The 17271-nt window shown below is 44.8% G+C and overlaps 1 protein-coding gene across 3 annotated transcripts in view; it reads right to left on the reverse strand.

Annotated features, from left to right (window-relative positions):
- FAM222B (family with sequence similarity 222 member B) overlaps positions 1–17271 on the reverse strand; it is a 77323-nt gene that overhangs the window by 4869 nt on the left and 55183 nt on the right. For 2 of the 3 annotated variants that reach the window (XM_081805518.1, XM_081805520.1), the window contains exon 2: positions 6433–6554. In XM_081805518.1, the coding sequence (XP_081661644.1) occupies positions 6433–6514 (82 nt within the window). In that variant the 5' untranslated portion in view covers positions 6515–6554. Of the gene's footprint in view, positions 1–3344; positions 3388–6432; positions 6555–17271 lie in introns of all 3 variants that reach the window. The other variant, XM_081805519.1, reaches the window with a different exon arrangement.

The following is a 17271-nucleotide window of genomic DNA, read 5'->3' on the forward strand; positions in this document are numbered from 1 at the left end:
CCAGCGGATGTTGGACTTCCAGTCAAAAAGGAAAAGGTTCTGAGAACGAGAGCTCTTTAAGGATGCCAAGCTCCTGCAAAAGGTCTCAGCTCTGTTCTCCCCCCTCTCTGAGGCAGGGTCTCTCCTAAGTATACACAGAAGGTGCTTAATAAAGGCTTGCTGAGTGAGTAAGCCCCCCAGACTGCCCAAGCAGAAGGAAGGGGCTTGGCGGGGAGCCCAGGCTCAGCTAGCGAACTCCCGCCCTATTTCCTCCCCTTGCAGGAGGCAGCCAGGACAGAGCAAGGACTAAGCTGACTGAATGCCCAGCTTGTGGCCTCAGCTGCCTTGGCCCAAGGAGACCCCATTCAGTCACGTCACTGGGCATCAACTGAAAGGGAAGTGGCTCAAGGAGTGGGCTAGAAGGAAGAGGGCACAGCTGCCTTCATTTGGTGGCATTGCTGGTTAGCCTGGCAGCAACTGCTTAGAAAATGCTGCTCTCAGAGGCAGGAAAAGAGCTCAGGTCCACAAGGCGCAGGGAGATTTGGTCCCACGTGCACCAAGGTAGAACTGAGCACAAGAGTACAGAAAGAGTTGTGCTCTCAGGGGCACAATGCCGCAATGTTGTAGGCACTCCCACACGTTTGAGGTCTGCTTTATTAACAGCACATAGAATGGATGCTCTGTCCATAAATGAAATGTTTGTAAGATGACGGATTTGGAGAAGGTCTTAAAAGGATGAATGTGACAGTGACAGTTGAGGCCAGGAAGGAGAGGGAGGCTCAGAGGCCCAGAAACCTTCACTAGGAAGCACTAGCTGATGAGCAGAATCAAAGCCCCAAGAGCAGAGTCTGAGTTCTGCTGCTTCTTATTAGCCACTGACTCTCAATGGGCTTCAGTCTCCATAAAGTGGGGCCATTTTCTGACCCTTGCTACATTCTCCTGGATAAGAAAATACCAAAAAATCTGGGATCACGGACAGTCCCTCAAGACACCAGAATTCCATCAGAAACTACCCAGATCAGGGGCGCCTGGGTGGCTCAGTCGTTAAGCGTCTGCCTTCGGCTCAGGTCATGATCCCAGGATCCTGGGATCGAGCCCCACGTCGGGCTCCCTACCCCGCGGGAAGCCTGCATGTGTTCCCTCTCTCGCTGTCTCTGTTAAAAAATAAATAAAATCTTAAAAAAAAAGAAAGAAAAGAAACTGCCCAGATCAGCCACTGTACTTCGGTGTCTGACTGGTCAAAATCAGCTGACACTCCTAGCCCTGTGCCTTCCCCAGAGCAGACGTGCAGAAGACTCAGTGTCGTCAGCATAGGTTTTATTCTGACTGAGCGGGCGCAGCTGAGTAATGCCAGTCAAAAGCTGCTGGGTTTTAGTTCAGACAGATAGTACAGGTCTGCCCCTGGGCTTCCTCCATGCTGGTGGGCTTCCCTCCTTGAAGGTCAGGTAAGAGAGAGTGGTAGTGTGGCTTGCTAACTGATGGAGTTCCTTTGCTCCAAGTCAGTACCAAGTCTCAGGGTGGTTTCTTTTTTCCTAGCAGAGACAGAAGGTAGCTTGGCTTGATTCAGGAGTATGGAATGGGACATTTACACTGCTTAGGATGAGATGAGTATACTGGATAAAAAAGAGGCTATATTCTTGGAATCTAGCACCACCCACCTCATGTATCAGACTTAAGACCAGCCCTTAAAAAAAAAGACCAAGTTTTCTCAACACTTTATCTCAGTCCCACACAGGCATGCTGGAAGCCTTCTTTCTTCTGTAACATCTTCCCTATGTGTACAGCTAACACAGTTACCACAGCTTTGTAAGCAACTTATTTCTTTTTATTATTATTTTTTTAAGTAAGCTATATGCCCAACGTGGGGCTCAAACACAACCCTGAGATCAAAAGTCGTATGCTCTACAGACTGAGCCAGCCAGGCACCCCTGTAAGCAACTTATTTAAATATCTGGTACCAAGGGTGTCATTAATTGGGACATAAGGCAGCGTAGAGAATAGGGAATCTGTGCTTAGAACAAAGTTAGAGATCCAGATTCAAATACTGGCTTTATTATCTACTACTCAGGGTCTCAGTCGTTCTTCACTTATAAACAGGGATGATACCTGCTGTCATATCTTTTTTTTTTTTTTTTAAAGATTTTATTTATTTATTTGAGACAGAGAGAATGAGAGAGACAGAGAGCACATGAGAGGGGGAAGGGTCAGAGGGAGAAGCAGGCCCCCCGCCGAGCAGGGAGCCCGATGTGGGACTCGATCCCGGGACTCCAGGATCATGACCTGAGCCGAAGGCAGTCGCTCAACCAACTGAGCCACCCAGGCGCCCTGCTGTCATATCTTTTTTTGTCGTATTTTTTTAAAGAGTTTATTTCTCTATTTTATTTCAGAGTGAGAGAGAGAGCGAGCGAGCGTACACGTATGTGCAAGTGGGGAGAAGGAGGAGAGGGAATCCTAAGCAGACTCCATGCTGAGCGTGGAGCCCGATTCGGGCCTTGATCTAATGACCCTGAGATCATGACGTGAGCCGGAACCAAGTTGGACACTCAATCGACTGAGCCACCCAGGCGCCCTCGTACCTCACATAATTACTAAGATCAAGAGATTCAGTGAACAGGGAAAAGCTCTGCGAACAGGAACCATGACTATCAAAGGTTATTATTCAAGGAGAGCAGGTTTGGTTGAGTTTGTGCACAGACAAGAAAAAGTAACCCCACCAAGAAAGCCCGCTGGACTGGAGTCTGGGAGTTAAATGTAGCAGAAAGCAGTGCTGTCTATTCCAGGAACTGCAGGAGGCCCAGGGTGGAGGGAGGCGGGTATCTCCCTGAATCCCAGCTCCCCAACAGGGGCCTCCCTGTTTGTCCTTCCATTTTGAAGGTCAGAAGACACAAGGACCATCTGCAGCAGGAAACTATCACAGGTGGAGAGGCGCAGGCAGTGTCTCAAATACTGGCTTCGGAGTCTGACCCAAGAGTGAGTTCCGGCCGAGTCACTGAACATAATAGGACGCTGGAGGTGCTACTCTACGTCTCCTCCTCAAAAGAAAGATAAGAGTTTCTCGTATGGGATTACTGAGGAACGAATGAGAACATACATAAATATACTCAAAAGAGGGCCTGGCACATAGTAAGCAATCAACAAATATTAACTAGTATTTCTGAGATTTCTATGGGCTTATCCCGTTACTGGGCCAATTCACCATTTCCAGGCCCTTCCACTAGGGGGCCGATAGGCAAAGAAAGGAGTAGTAAAACTGGGTAATTTTGACGTTTGTCTCAGTCCCTGATAGTCTATAATGAAGGAGGTCAAAATTGTTGTCTAAAAGATGATTTGAGGACCAAGGGCCTTTGGTCATTTCAGCCACTCACCTAGAAATACTTACTGAGCCACTACGATATACCTGGTGGTGAGCTGGGGAAGTAAGAGCAGAGGCTTGGGGTTAATGAAGAAGAAAATGTTCAAAAACACATTTTCTGGGGAATTGTGAAAAGACGGGTCAGAGGAAGTTTTGCCAAGTAAAGTTTCAAAACAGCTGAGAATTCTCAAAGCAAGTGACATCATGGAATATACAATCTAGAAAAGCTCTAGGAGGGTATCCACCTAACCCAAACTGTGGTCCTCTATTGAGTGCAGGACCCACCAAAGCCCAAGTGTTCCTTAATCCAGACTGCCCCACGGCAAATGCCACATCTAGGATGGGAAATGCATTACATCCTCCTACAGACGAAGAAAAGGAAGGGGAGATGAGGAAATGCTGGAGTCAGAAGGGCTCAATCCTGTGATTCTGTACCTGTAGTGGGTTAAGCCGGGGAAAGCGATTAGCCAGGTGACTTAGAGTGCTGGCCAAGCACTGTGGACCCCTGATACATCTCTCCCGCCTTGAGCTCTTACAATACAAAGCACAATAATCTATAAATATCTGTACCCCATCCTTGCCCCGCCAGACATCAAGCTCTGTCTTTCTAACAACTCATAAGACCCTCCTGAGCGGGGGGAGGGGCCTGGGTGGCTCAATCGTTAAGCGTCTGCCTTCGGCTCAGGTCATGATCCCAGGGTCCTGGGATCGAGCCCCACATCGGGCTCCCTGCTCCACGGGAAGCCTGCTTCTCCCTCTCCCACTCCCCCTGCTTGTGTTCCCTCTCTCGCTGTGTCTCTGTCAAATAAATAAATGAAATCTTTAAAAAAAAAAAAAAAGACCCTCCTGAGGATGAGGCGCAGAAAAAGGCTGAAAAGCAGAGTCACAAAACTGGTTTTAAGGTCTCTATAGCTGAGAGGCCTGGCCTCTGAGCAGGGCCTTGCTGCTAGGTCCCAAAGGAGAGAGTTTATGCTCCATCTCACCTTCAATGTTCAATGCTAACAGCTGTAAGTGACAGGGCAGAATTTTTTTTCTTATACATTTTGGGAGAGGTGAGAAGAAACCAAGTAAGCTTAAAACACCATCAGGTTTTCTTCTCTGCAAAGGCTTGGGTATAGTTAAAGATAGCAACAAGTGAGACAAAGGGATTCCAATACACTATCCCCCCAAACAAAGAGACAAGCCTGAAACCAGGGAAGAAGGTTATCTCAGTTCTTGAATAAAACTTGAAGACAGTGGTTGGCAGAGGCTACTTTGAGGCTGCTTGGGCACAAAGGGAGTGGAGATCCAAAGTCAGTACCCAAGATAAAGCTGCCAATTTGCTTTTCCTCCCAAATGACTCATCCTTGATATCCCATCTCTGGGTAAAGCTGTTTGAGTACATGAAGGAACCTAGAAGAAAGTCAGTGAGCTCCTCTGTCATGCTTCCAAGTATACCTCCTTCTCCAGTTGTGTCCCTGGAACCCCAGAACCACTCAAAATGCAGTTAGCATGCAGATTTCAGTGGCCAGGGAGCACATAAAACTTTATCACCCAATTATCATTTATTAAGAGAAAGACTGGGGGGAAAGCTGGTACAGCACAGCATAGCTTGCCTACTGGGTCAGGCAGCTGCAGAAGGAAGACTGTTACTTTCAGCTTTTGTCATTACATGAGTTGGATTCACTGGCCAAATTTCAGAACTAGCCAGGCTTTGAGTCTTACTCTCCTTCAAAGAAAGGAAGTCAAGAGGCTAGACCATTTTTAACTTCTGAAGATAGCAGGGGTCAGCAAACAAAAGCCTGTGGGCCAAAAGAGAGCTGCTGTGTTTTTGTAAAAAGTTTTATCAGAACACAGCCACACTCATTCATTTACATGTAGTCTACAGCTGACTCTGCCCTACAACAGCAGCTCTGAGTCGATCCAACAGGAACCATATGGCCCACAAAACCTAAAATATTTGTTATCTAGCCCTTTACAGAAAAAGTTTACCAGCCTGTCATAGAGGTGCTGAAGCACCTGGGCACCTGGGTGGCTCAGTCGGTTAAGCGGCTGCCTTCGGCCCAGATCATGATCCCAGGGTCCTGGGATCGACCCCCACATCGGGCTCCCTGCTCCACGGGAAGCCTGCTTCTCCCTCTGCCTCTCCCCCTGCTTGTGTTCCCTCTCACCCTGTCTTTCTGTCAAATAAATAAATAAAATCTTAAAAAAAAAAAAAAAAAGGGTAAGCCTAGAAGACTCAGTGATTTCCCCTTTTGCTCTGAAAGGAAGGTCTATCCCAAATTTAGGGCAGTATTTATACTTGAAGACACTGGACACGGTAAAGAGCTAGGAAAAGAATCTTTTCCTTGCACATCATTGTAGTGCAGGGACAGAAGCCAGGAATCTGGGGCTCCTGGCTGGCTCAGTCAGTAGAGCATGTGACTCTTGATCTCGGGGTCGTGAGTTCAAGCTCCACGTGGAGCGTAGAGCTTACTTTAAAAAAAAAAAAAAGAAAGAAAGAAAAAGAAAAAAAGACAGGAATCTAATAGTTCTCAAAAGTTCAATCTTGTGAGCAAGTTTATTAGCAGGAATATACCCAGAGAGACTGAGAAAGCTCCCTATCCCTTCCGGAGGTGAAAGCATCTTTACTTATGAACTGAGGTCACTGGTTCAGCAGACAGCAAAGCCAAAGGGAACGGTTTCCATGGTAGAGAATGCTCAGAGAGTCCAGAACAACAAAAAAGGGCAAATAGTTTGTTTCAGAGATATAGTAAGTAATCAAGAGTGTGAGTTTTCATTCAGTTCCTCATGGGGGTTCAAACTGAAATACCTTTTTGAAGGGTTACATACATATTGTGTAAAACTCCTTATAGCTTTGTTGCTCAACAGATAGCTATCAGCAACAGTGATAATTCAGATGTTATACAATGAGGAATTCTAGTATTTAAGAGGATCTCTCTGATCAGAAAAGTGTCCACATTGCTGACAAGTCTGTCAGCTGCTTTCCTGCAGTCTGTGCTGAAGAATATCTTGGAGGTGCCAAAGTTCACGGTCAACATACCCCTGATGTGCCTCTGTGATTACCCACATGTAGGGACAAAATAAGTATCACATCCTTCCCTGGGATCCAGATTACTTACATTTCTGAAGTCCAGTGTTCATCTGCGTGTGAGAAAGAAGCTGAAAGGACAGGTCACCTGGCCCTGGCAGACAGGCTAGCATGGCAGACTGGCATCAACACAACATGGGGCAGTCACTCACACTGCAATGAACGAAAAAACAAGGTCAGAGAATACAAGGCAACTCACTCAAGGAAGATACCAGGGACATTGGATATGAGCAGCAGAGGCCCACGTTTAGATAGATAAGCAATTTAATTAGCAGCATGCTGGTTGAAAATACATCAATGTCTTTATCTGCAGCAACAATTCGCTCTCAACTATTACTATAGCTAAAATGATGTTTCAGTCAGCACAGATACATGGGTGGGGAGAAATAAAAACCGGAAATACCTATCCACACAAATAACTGGAAAATAAGGTGCATCTATAAAGTCTTATGTTTACCAGCTGTGGATGCACTTTCAGCATGTGCATTTCCTGTAGATGGCCTCTCCCTACTACTACTTTTGGGCAGGCCCACGGGATTGCCAGATACATGGCATGCTAGCTCTCATCCGTGCCCCAGCGAAGGCAGGAACAGAAAGGCTAGGGCAGATTCTAACTGAAGTGAAGGGAAAAATTATTTCTCCCTGAAAATAGAACAGGGTTCCTGAAGACAGCTGGCCTTCATAGGTCCTGGCTCAGTCTATTTACAGACCTGACTGGGGCGGGAGCAGTCAGACATTTCCAGAAGCAGTATAGTATATGAGCTGCAAAGGCACCCAAAGTCCAACTTGAAATGGCAGTAATCTGAGCTCACTTTTAGAAGTAAGAAGGGGCAAAGCATCCTAGGAGACACAATTAACTACTGTTAAAGCAAAGTCTTAAGTTTCTGGGGATTTACCTTTCCTATTGCCTGTCACACAATTAGACCCCCTGGCCACCAGGAAAAAAACTCCATTGTTCCCAGAATAAATCAAGGAGGTTGTAGGCTGCCAGCAGCCCTCTCTAGGCAAGTAATCCTGACATTATGTCAAGACGGCATGGTTTCCTCAGTAACGTCTACCAACAAGACCTACCCAAGAAAGCAGACCTGATGTGGCCTCTGTAGGGAATAAGCTCCCGTGTACCAAGGACCAAGCTCTTCTCAAACAAGTATAATGTACTAAAATACATGGAATTCCTTTTCCATACTGCAAAACCCAGAAATCCAGGTGGCACGTTAAGGCTTTAATCCCAACAAAAGAGGAGTGGGTAAAGAGCTCAAGTGTAAAACAAAGACCACAAATCCTCTTTCTCTTTGGGAGCCCTCTCAGGTATGTGAAACTACCTTGTCCCGATGAGTACCAGAGAGCTCCAGCTTGCAAGGCCAGGTAGCTGAAAAGATACTTTGTAAAAAGAGGCTGCTTAAACTGTGTCTAAGATACCAACTGCAGAAAGAACTGAAGACTGAATGCCTCAATGAGAATTGAGCTGCCCAGAGTTCTAGCACAGACCCTGCCTTTTCAGGTCTCCGGTGGGCGGGATAACAGAATGTACACAGGACGCCAACTGCAGCGCCTCAAGAAATAAAAAGGCTTCTGTTGGGGTCAAATGACTGAGGTACTGCTTACAATTCCTTCCCTTGTGAAGGCTGTTCTTTATTTAATAACCTCTCCCCTATGGTCCTAATATAGGAGAAGGCAAAATCCAAGGAAAGGAAGGGAATTAGCGAATACTGGAGCTAATACTGTGAAATGGGCTGTATGAGGGGCATTAGTGAGGTTTTCTTAATTAGGTCTCCCAACCTTTCTTGGACACAGGTAATAATTTCACTTGTCATCTAATCATCTCTAGCCTGGATTACTACAATAGCCTTCTAAATGGTTTCTCTGTTCCACCCTTGCCCCTATCAAGCAGTCTATTCTCCACACAGCAGCCAGAGTAATTTACTTTTTTAATTAGAAATCATATCAACTCAAAAATATCCAATGATTCCCCATCTCACTTCGAACACAAAATCCTAACAGGTCCACAAGGCCTACCACGATCTGTTACTACTACTTCTCTGACCTCATCTTCTAACCCCACTGCTCCTCTTGCTGATTCGACTTTCAGCCACAGTGGTCTCCTTGCAGACCCTCCAACGAGCCAAGTACATTTTCCTTTGTATTTCATTCGGATAGCAGAGATGCTGCGATGATGGAGGCTCAGAGAACACATTCACTAAGCTGTCTGGTAGATACACTCTTCCCCTGTACTTTCTGGAAGGAACCAATCTATGCACGATCACTGCAATCTCTGATATACTTATTAAATCTTGTTGCCTACAACCAGAAGGAGATGAGGGTGGGGGACTGTGGATCCTAAAGTTGACCATAACATACTGCCCCTCAAAACCACAACTCTGGATTTCAACAGGAAGAAGAGGAGACAATTAAACCAGCTAAACTGTGGCAAAGACACAGTAATGGATTTATTAATAGCGAACGTAGGAGCAAAAATAATAGGTGAATTCTGTAAAGACTCCAGAAAGTCAGGGCGCCTGGCTGGTTCAGCCAGTGGAGCATGAAGCTCTTGTTCTCGGAGTTGAGTTCAGGCCCCATGCTGGGTGTAGAGTTTACTTAAAAAAAAAAAAAAAAAAAAAGACTCCAAAAAGTCCATTTTTAGTTTGGACAGGAGGGGGTGAATGAGGAAGAAAGATACCAGAGCTTGGGGCCCTCCGTGATCATGTGCCCAACAAAAACCACCCAGCAAGTTTAGAAAACTCATCATCTAGGCTGCTAAGAGTACAGCCACCAATTTGTGACCCTTTCTTTAAGAGTTCAGGGATCTCGGGCGCCTGGGTGGCTCAGTTGGTTAAGCGACTGCCTTCGGCTCAGGTCATGATCCTGGAGTCCCGGGATCAAGTCCCGCATCGGGCTCCCTGCTCGGCAGGGAGTCTGCTTCTCCCTGTGACCCTCCCCCCTCTCATGCTCTATCTCATTCTCTCTCTCAAATAAATAAATAAAATTTTTATTAAAAAAAAAAAGAATTCTAAGACCCAAGCAGGAGAATACAATATAAAATAACAGTTAAGATTATAGATTGATCAGGGTGCCTGGGTGGCTCAGTAGGTTAAGTATCTGCCTTTGCCTCAGGTCATGATCCCAGGGTCCTGGATGGAGCCGGAGTTGGGCTTTATGCTCAGGAGGGAGTGTGCTTCTCCCTCTTCCCTCTTCCCTCTCGTGCTCTCTGTCTCTCATTCTCTCTCTCTCTCTCAAATAAATAAATAAAATCTTAAAAAAAAAAAAAAAAAAAGAGTTCAGGGATCTCCCATCCAAGTACTAACCAGGCCTGAACATGCTTAGCTTCCGAGATCAGACGAGATCAGGAGTGTACAGGGTGGTATGGTTCAGGGATCTATCTGTCATCCTTTCCAAAAGACTGCCCTCTGTACTTAAGGAAGACTTCAAGCCCCTTGACCAGTTTCAACCGAAGTTAAGAATCAGATTCTGCTAGGGCAGGGAAGGCAGGGAATATGGCAAGGTCACAAGGGTTGTGATGAAACAGGAAGGAAGCAACTTCCTTCCAGAATTCATTCTAGAAGCAAGTATGCACAATATAAACTACTCTTCTGGAAGCCTGGTAGCGGAGCACAGGCCTTTTGTTTAAAAACTTCAAACCAGGGGCACCTGGGTGGCTTGGTAGGTTAAGCATCCAACTCTTGATTTCGGCTCAGGTCATGATTTCAGGATCCTGGGATCCAGCCCCATGTCGGGCTCAGTGCTTAGCGGGGAGTCTGCTTGAGGATTCTCTCCCTCTCCCTCTGCCCCCTCCCTCCACTCACACACACTCTCTCTCTCTCAAAATAATTCTTTAAACAACAAAACAAAAAAACCAAACTTCAAACCACCCACACATTCTGATTACCACCTGGCTTTTTCTAAAAAGCAAATTCCAATATAATTTTACAGTTGTTACTTCCAGAAGCACAAGCAGGGCCAGAAATCAACACTAGCATTACCTTCTCAAAGGACCTCAAAATTCAGGTCCCAACTTCTAAACAGAATCAAGTAGTAATCTAGAGCTCAGGCCAAGTGAGCTCTCAGCCAGCTTTCCTGCCGCCAGCTGGTCTGCCCCCTAAGCAGGGGGACTGTAATATCACAGTAAGCCCAGAACAAAGGTGTTCAAACTCTCCTGGGGCATTTGCACCAGTGTGAGCATTTACCAGACTACCTCTAATTAAGGAACAAACCCCTTGTGCCCACTGGGAAAATTCCAAAAGTACTTCCATCTGCTCCCCTCTATGCCCACCCTCTGCCATCCCTGTCAGAAGACGGCCAGAGGTTATATTAGAGTGTGATGTCACACTCTGTTTTCCTGGGTGGCACCTGATAAAGGACTATCTCTACCTTAGGACTATCTCTGTGCCTGTAAGAAAACCTCAGTCGTGTTTGTGCTGCTTGTCCCTGCTCATGCTTAAGACCACTGAAAGGTAGGGAAGGGAGAGGAGAGAAGATCAAGTGCTAGAAAAGGGATTTATTTTTACTCAGGGCTCTGGGGTGAGGTGAAGTGGTCTAGAGCCATCACTTCCAGCCCAGTTTCACCACCCACAATCTACTGCCTCCCACTACATTTCTCTGCCAATTCTCTCTCCTGCTTTCCCTTCCCTGCCTGCAACCCCCACCTTCAAAAAGAACACCCCCTCAAAAAAAAAGGTTGACTAGCCGACTTTGATTCACGCTGTGGTTCAAAGATTTGTCATTTGTGGTCTTTAATTAAAAACTGAAACTGATACCAGTGCCATCTCTGTGACCACAGGTAAAGAAATGTTATGCTCCTTATTTGAGTTCACTTTATAAAATATATCCAACAGTGAAAATCCTGCAGACATGCATCTTAAGAGAGTATGATTAATACCGCAAAACTGCATTAATTTAAGAGTCCTCAGTATCTCTGATTAAAGCCTTCTCATCTGTGAGTTAAAACCTTATTTAAAAAGACTATTTTTTGATAACAGGGAAAAAATTTTATCCTACTGCTTTCTCCCTGTTCCTTTACTCCTGGGGTCCAAGAAATTAGGCTAAAACCTAAGGGAAACATCAAAATACTGCTCTGGGGAAAATAAACAGGGCAAAAGACAGCATAAATTACATGTTTATCCAATCAGACTCTGTAAAGTCAGTCACCTGTATGGTCTGTTACAATAAAACAATCTATTCAACAGGTAATTTGTCAGTCCAGGTTTAACTGTGAACTTCCAATTAAACTGAACTTTTCACTAATTATCCAACCTGAATAAAGTTCAGCCACTGCTCAAAGGCATCTTTCTTTTCTATCTTTAACCTACAAGGGGAGCTAAAATTCACTTGGAATTGTGACCTCACAACTCTAGGGAGGCAGGGAAGAAAACAAATGTTCCCTTTGGGCTTACTTTTTTTTTTTTTTTTTTTAAGATTTTATTTGTGTGAGACAGAGAGAGTGACCAAAAGCAGGGGGAGAGGTGGAGGGAAAGGGAGAAGCAGGCTCCCCTGCTGAGCAGGGAGGCCAACATGGGGCTTAATCCCAGGACCCTGGGATCATGACCTGAGCCGAAGGCAGACACTTAACCAACTGAGCCACCCAGGGCCCCTACGTTTTTGGTTTGTTTTTTTTAAATAATCTCTATGACCAACGTGGGGCTCGATCTCACGACCCCGAGACCAAGAGTTGCATGCTCCACAGACTGAGCCAGCCAGGTGCCCAGGGCTTACTTTTTTGAATGCCCAGAACCACGCCTACTGCAAACCATCCCCACTCCGGGTTGGTAAACATTACTCCTCTACTAACTGCCCTTTAGAACCTATGACAACAGGTCCTTTTCCTTTCCAGGTCCCGCCCCACCCCAGTCCCTAAAGGCACGCTCTCTTCAGGAAAGATGCTCTTTCCTGGATCCTGTAATTATTTAACTCATCTATGATCCAGGGCTTTCTCTTGAAATGTGTTATTCTGGTACCGGGAAAGTGTTCTCCCTGGACATTCTAACCTTTCAACCTGAGTGTGAGTGAGCTTCTCTAGACCAGAGCCTTTTATTTTATCCTAAGTTACAGAATCAGGAACAAGATTATCACATAATAGATACTGAGTAACTATCACTGGCTCACATTCCTGAAGAAAATAGCATATACTTTAATCTCAGGGTCTGGAAATTATCTGAATTTACATCCTCAAGACATGGATAATAAAAGTGCCAACGAGTGCCTGTGCATGTCTGTGGGGCAGGTACCTTGGCTCTGTGAGAGGCCAGAGGAGATAAAAAGTGCCCGGGTGGCTCTTTCCAGCTCTGGCTGCCATAGTGAGAGGGGCTGCCACCATGCCCACCCACCTGCAATGAACGTCCTTGCACAACTCCTCCAGCTTCCTGATCAAAGGAACAAGCAGACATACAGCACCAAGCCCAATAACCTGAAGGCTCACAGCTTCTTCCACTACCACTTCCACCCGATTCACTGCAAGGCTGTGGGTGTGGAGCTGGTGGCCAATGGCAAAGGTTAGTGGTGGTCATTAGCTGAGATCCAGCCAGCGAATACCCTCCACCTCCTACAAGGGACAACCACTAACACGAATGCCACCCTTGGCAGCATCCGGCACATGATCTGCAAGAACAAGTACTGCCCAGATCTGCGCATGGCTGCCATTCACAGAGCCAGTGCCATCCTGTGCAGCCAGAAGAAGCAGCCCGCCCCCACCAAGAGCTCCTGAGCACCTGCCTTGCACCTCCAAAGCAATAAAGATGTCAACCAACCAAAAAAAAAAGCCCCAGGGTGCCTGGGTGGCTCAGTTGGTTAAGCATCTGCCTTTGGCTCTGATCATGATCCCACTGAGCACTGCTTCGGGCTCCCTCCCTGCTCAGCGGAAGGCCTGCTTCTCCTTCTCCCTCTGTGCTCCCCACCCCCACATACTACTTTTTATTTACACTATATTGAAAAGTATCATTTGATTTCTGTACTTTAATCTCCATTAAGTAGAAATCAGTGTTCCTAAAAATGCAGGCTGTGTTCATTGTAGGCAGCTAAATCAGAACCTGCCATTTTTACATCATGGTATGTAATAAGGCTTGAGTTTCCAAAGGCCTATGAGGACTGGATCACTATAACTTAAGATGAATCACCTTAGAAACAAAGACTGACCTTTGCATTTAACCCCATTCATAATTGCAAGCAGAGCTGTCAGACTGGGTAGAATTTTATTCACAAGTACCTGGGACTGTGCCTAGCAAGACAAGGAGAACAAGAAACCAGAAGAAACCGCTTCCTTGAGATAAGACACAAATAATGGATTTTTACCTTTTATAATTTTCTATAGAAACTTGTTCTGAATCAAAAAGTTTCAAATTCTTATTCAGATGAAATATAATTCAACAAATGTTACAATTTGTGGCAATTTTTAATTTTCAAAGCCCTGAGTCCCACAGGAGTACAGGAAAAGCTGCCCAGTGACAGAGAAGTACTTATCTCAAACTCAAATGGGGAAACTGAGGCAACAGACCCAAACTATTTTTTAAAAATGGAATCTGTTAAAAAGATACCAAAGTTGGGTACAATTTTAAGTCTTAGGGTGTCTAAAAAGACCTTCAACAGGCCCTGACGAAGCGCAAAACAAGGCAGACCACAGACGGTATTCATTTTGATAAAAATAGAAAAGGCAGTTCCCCACTTAGCTTCTGTAAACTTATATAGCCCACAGCTACAAAACAGAAAAAGAATTTTAAGAATTTAACAGGCTGTTAAAAAATTTTGGCAGCATATGTTTAGAGAACAGCTAAACAAGTTGCTTATTCATGCCCTTTCTCCTCCCCTCAACTGCACAAGGTACAACAGAGGCCCAACTTCTCTAGTGACTCCCTTGCCTCAGGATCACCTCACCAGAGAGTAGGCCCTCTAACCCAGTCTAGAGTCTTTTTTTTTTAAGATTATTTATTTATTTGACAGACAGACACAGCAAGAGAGGGAACACAAGCAGGGGGAGTGGGAGGGAGAGAAGCAGGCTTCCCGCAGAGGAGGGAGCCCGACGTGGGGCTCGATCCCAGGATCCTGGGATCATGACCTGAGCCGAAGGCAGACGCTTAACCGACTGAGCCACCTAGGCGCCCCGAGTCTAGAGTCTTTTGAAGTCTGAAGGGTGACAAATTGAAGAGGCTTACAGGCAGTCACTTAGCCCCCCCCCATTCTAGGTATACAACTCCAAGGTGTTATTCTGAAATAAGCTGGGGTAACAGCGTTTGGACCATGTGTGCCTGTTTCTTGACCCTGGTACAGAGATGTCTTTCTTTTCTGAGTCTAATGTGCCTCATCAAAGTTCACTGCTGCATTTAGAAATTTCAGAAGACATTTATAGATCAGTATTTTTGCTCTGTAATAAGTAATACTGATTTACACTGCATAAGAAGATAGTTTATCAAAACTGCAGAGAATAGCTTAAATGAAATTTTGAACACGTTTGGAAGAGTTATGAATGGAAACAGTGAAAGGGACAGTATCCACAGCAACATCTGAATCCATGCAAGGGTACTGAAGACATGGCTCCCACCAAAGCTGTATAGAGAAATATAAGCAACTACTAAATATATGAAGAAATAATACAACTATCTAATAATTAAAGAAAGTAAATTAAATGCAATGAGATTTTATTTTTTGCTTAAAAAATAACAAACATGTTTGAAAAAAATCTAAAATATACAGAGTAAGGATATAGTGAAAAATCACGGGGTGGCTGGGTGGCTCAGTTGGTTGGGCATCTGCCTTCGGCTCAGGTCGTGATCCCAGGGTCCTGGGATCGAGCCCCACACTGGGCTCCCTGCTCTGCAGGAAGCCTGCTTCTCCCTCTCCCACTCCCCCTCCTTGTGTTTCCTCTCTCGCTGTCTCTCTCTCTCTCTGCCAAATAAATAAATAAATAAAATCTTTAAAAAAAGAAAAATCACTAAAGTGAGATGTTTTATTTATTTTTTAAATTAACATATAATGTATTATTTGTTTCAGGGGTACAGGTCTGTGATTCATCAGTCTTACACAAGACCCAGTGCTCATCCCAACACATACGCTCCCCAATGTCCATCACCCAGCCACCCCATCCCTCCCACCGCCCTCCACTCCAACAACCCTCAGTTTGTTTCCTAAGATTAAGAGTCTAAAGTGAGATGTTTAAATTGATAGATACATTATTTCTGGAAATAAGCATGAACAGTTTTTGTTTGGGTTTTTTTTTTGTTTTAAGATTTTATTAGAGAGAAAGGGGGGGAGGAAGGGCAGAGGGAGAGAGAATCTTAAGCAGACTCTGCACTGAGCAAGGAGCCTGACAAGGGACTCGATCCCAGGACCCTGGGATCATGACCTGAGCCGAGGGCAGAAACCAAGAGTCGGACTCAACTAACTGTGCCAATAGGCACCCAGGCGTTAAGCGTCTGCCTTCGGCTCGGGTCATGATTCCAGAGTCCTGGGATTGAGCCCCGCATCGGGCTCCCGGCTCAGCAGGAAGCCTGCTTCTCCCTCTCCCACTCCCCCTGCTTGTGTTTCCTCTCTCGCTGTGTCTCTGTCAAATAAATAAATAAAATCTTAATTAAAAAAAGATTAAAAAAATAAATATTCATATTCTTCAACACATGATTGCACTTCTAAAATCTAATTTAAGGAACAATCAATGAGAGATGCAAACAAAGATTTATATATGACTCTCTTCTCATAATTATGTAGAAACTGGAAACAATCTTAATGTCCCAAAGCAAGGAAATGGTTATATAAATTATGGGATATTCATCTAATAAAGTTATCATGAGCCTCTCAATTTTTAATTGTTAATTATCTAAAAACAAAGAAAAATGCTTAGAATATAAATACTGGGTTAAAAAAGTATATAAATAGACAAATATGGTATAACAGTAATTTTGTAAAATTTATTATATATATATATATATATACACACACACACACACACAAATTATAGTCATTTGTATTTGACCATTAAATGCTTTATAGCACTTTGTGGGGATAAATGCTCATTCCTGGACCATATAGTTTAGGATAACATTCTTTTTATTTTTTTTATGTTTTTTTAAAAGATTTTATTTATTTATTTGACAGAGACATAGCGAGAGAGGGAACACAAGCAGGGGGAGTGGGAGAGGGAGAAGCAGGTTCCCCACCGACCCTGGGACCCAGGACCCTGGGATCATGACCTGAGCTGAAGGCAGACACTTAACTGACTGAGTCACCTAGGCATCCCTAGGATAACATTCTAATTAGCTTTCACTTCTTGAACATAAAGCCAAGAGAGGCAAGGAAGTAACTTAGGAAAAACGTGAGTGGCAAAGGCAAGTCATTTTCTGATAAGTTTTTATAAGGGGAAAATTCACATGCAGATAAATGTCAACCACAGTTCAAATCACCTCCAAGAAACCTGGATTAACAAATGGCACTATATCAAAGTAGTTAAGACAAGATTTTAAGTTCGAATCCCAGCTCTGTTGCTTACTTGCAATACGACCTTAGGAAAGACACTTAACTTCATCTGTAAAATGCAGCTACTTCACGGGATTGCTGTGAGGATTCTTTTTTTTTTTTTAAAGATTTTATTTATTTGAGAGGGAGAGTGAGCGAGAGAGAGAGCACACAAGCAGGGGCACGGGGAGAGGGAGAAGCAGACTCACCTACTGAGAAGGGAGCCCCGACGCGGGACTTGATCCCAGGATCCCGGGATCATGACCTGAGCCAAAGACAAATGTTCAAATCACTGAGCCACCCAGGCACCCCTGTTGTGAGGATTAAATGAGTTTAATACATTCAAGTGCCTGGGGCACCTGGCTGGCTCAGTTGGTAGAGCATGAGACTCTTGATCTCAAAGTCGTGAGTTGGAGCCCCACGTTGGGCACAGAGCTTACTTAAA

Source organism: Leptonychotes weddellii, chromosome 15 (genome assembly GCF_054177405.1).
Source record: "Leptonychotes weddellii isolate Sample4059 chromosome 15, ASM5417740v2, whole genome shotgun sequence".
In the NCBI taxonomy this organism is placed as follows: domain Eukaryota; kingdom Metazoa; phylum Chordata; class Mammalia; order Carnivora; family Phocidae; genus Leptonychotes; species Leptonychotes weddellii.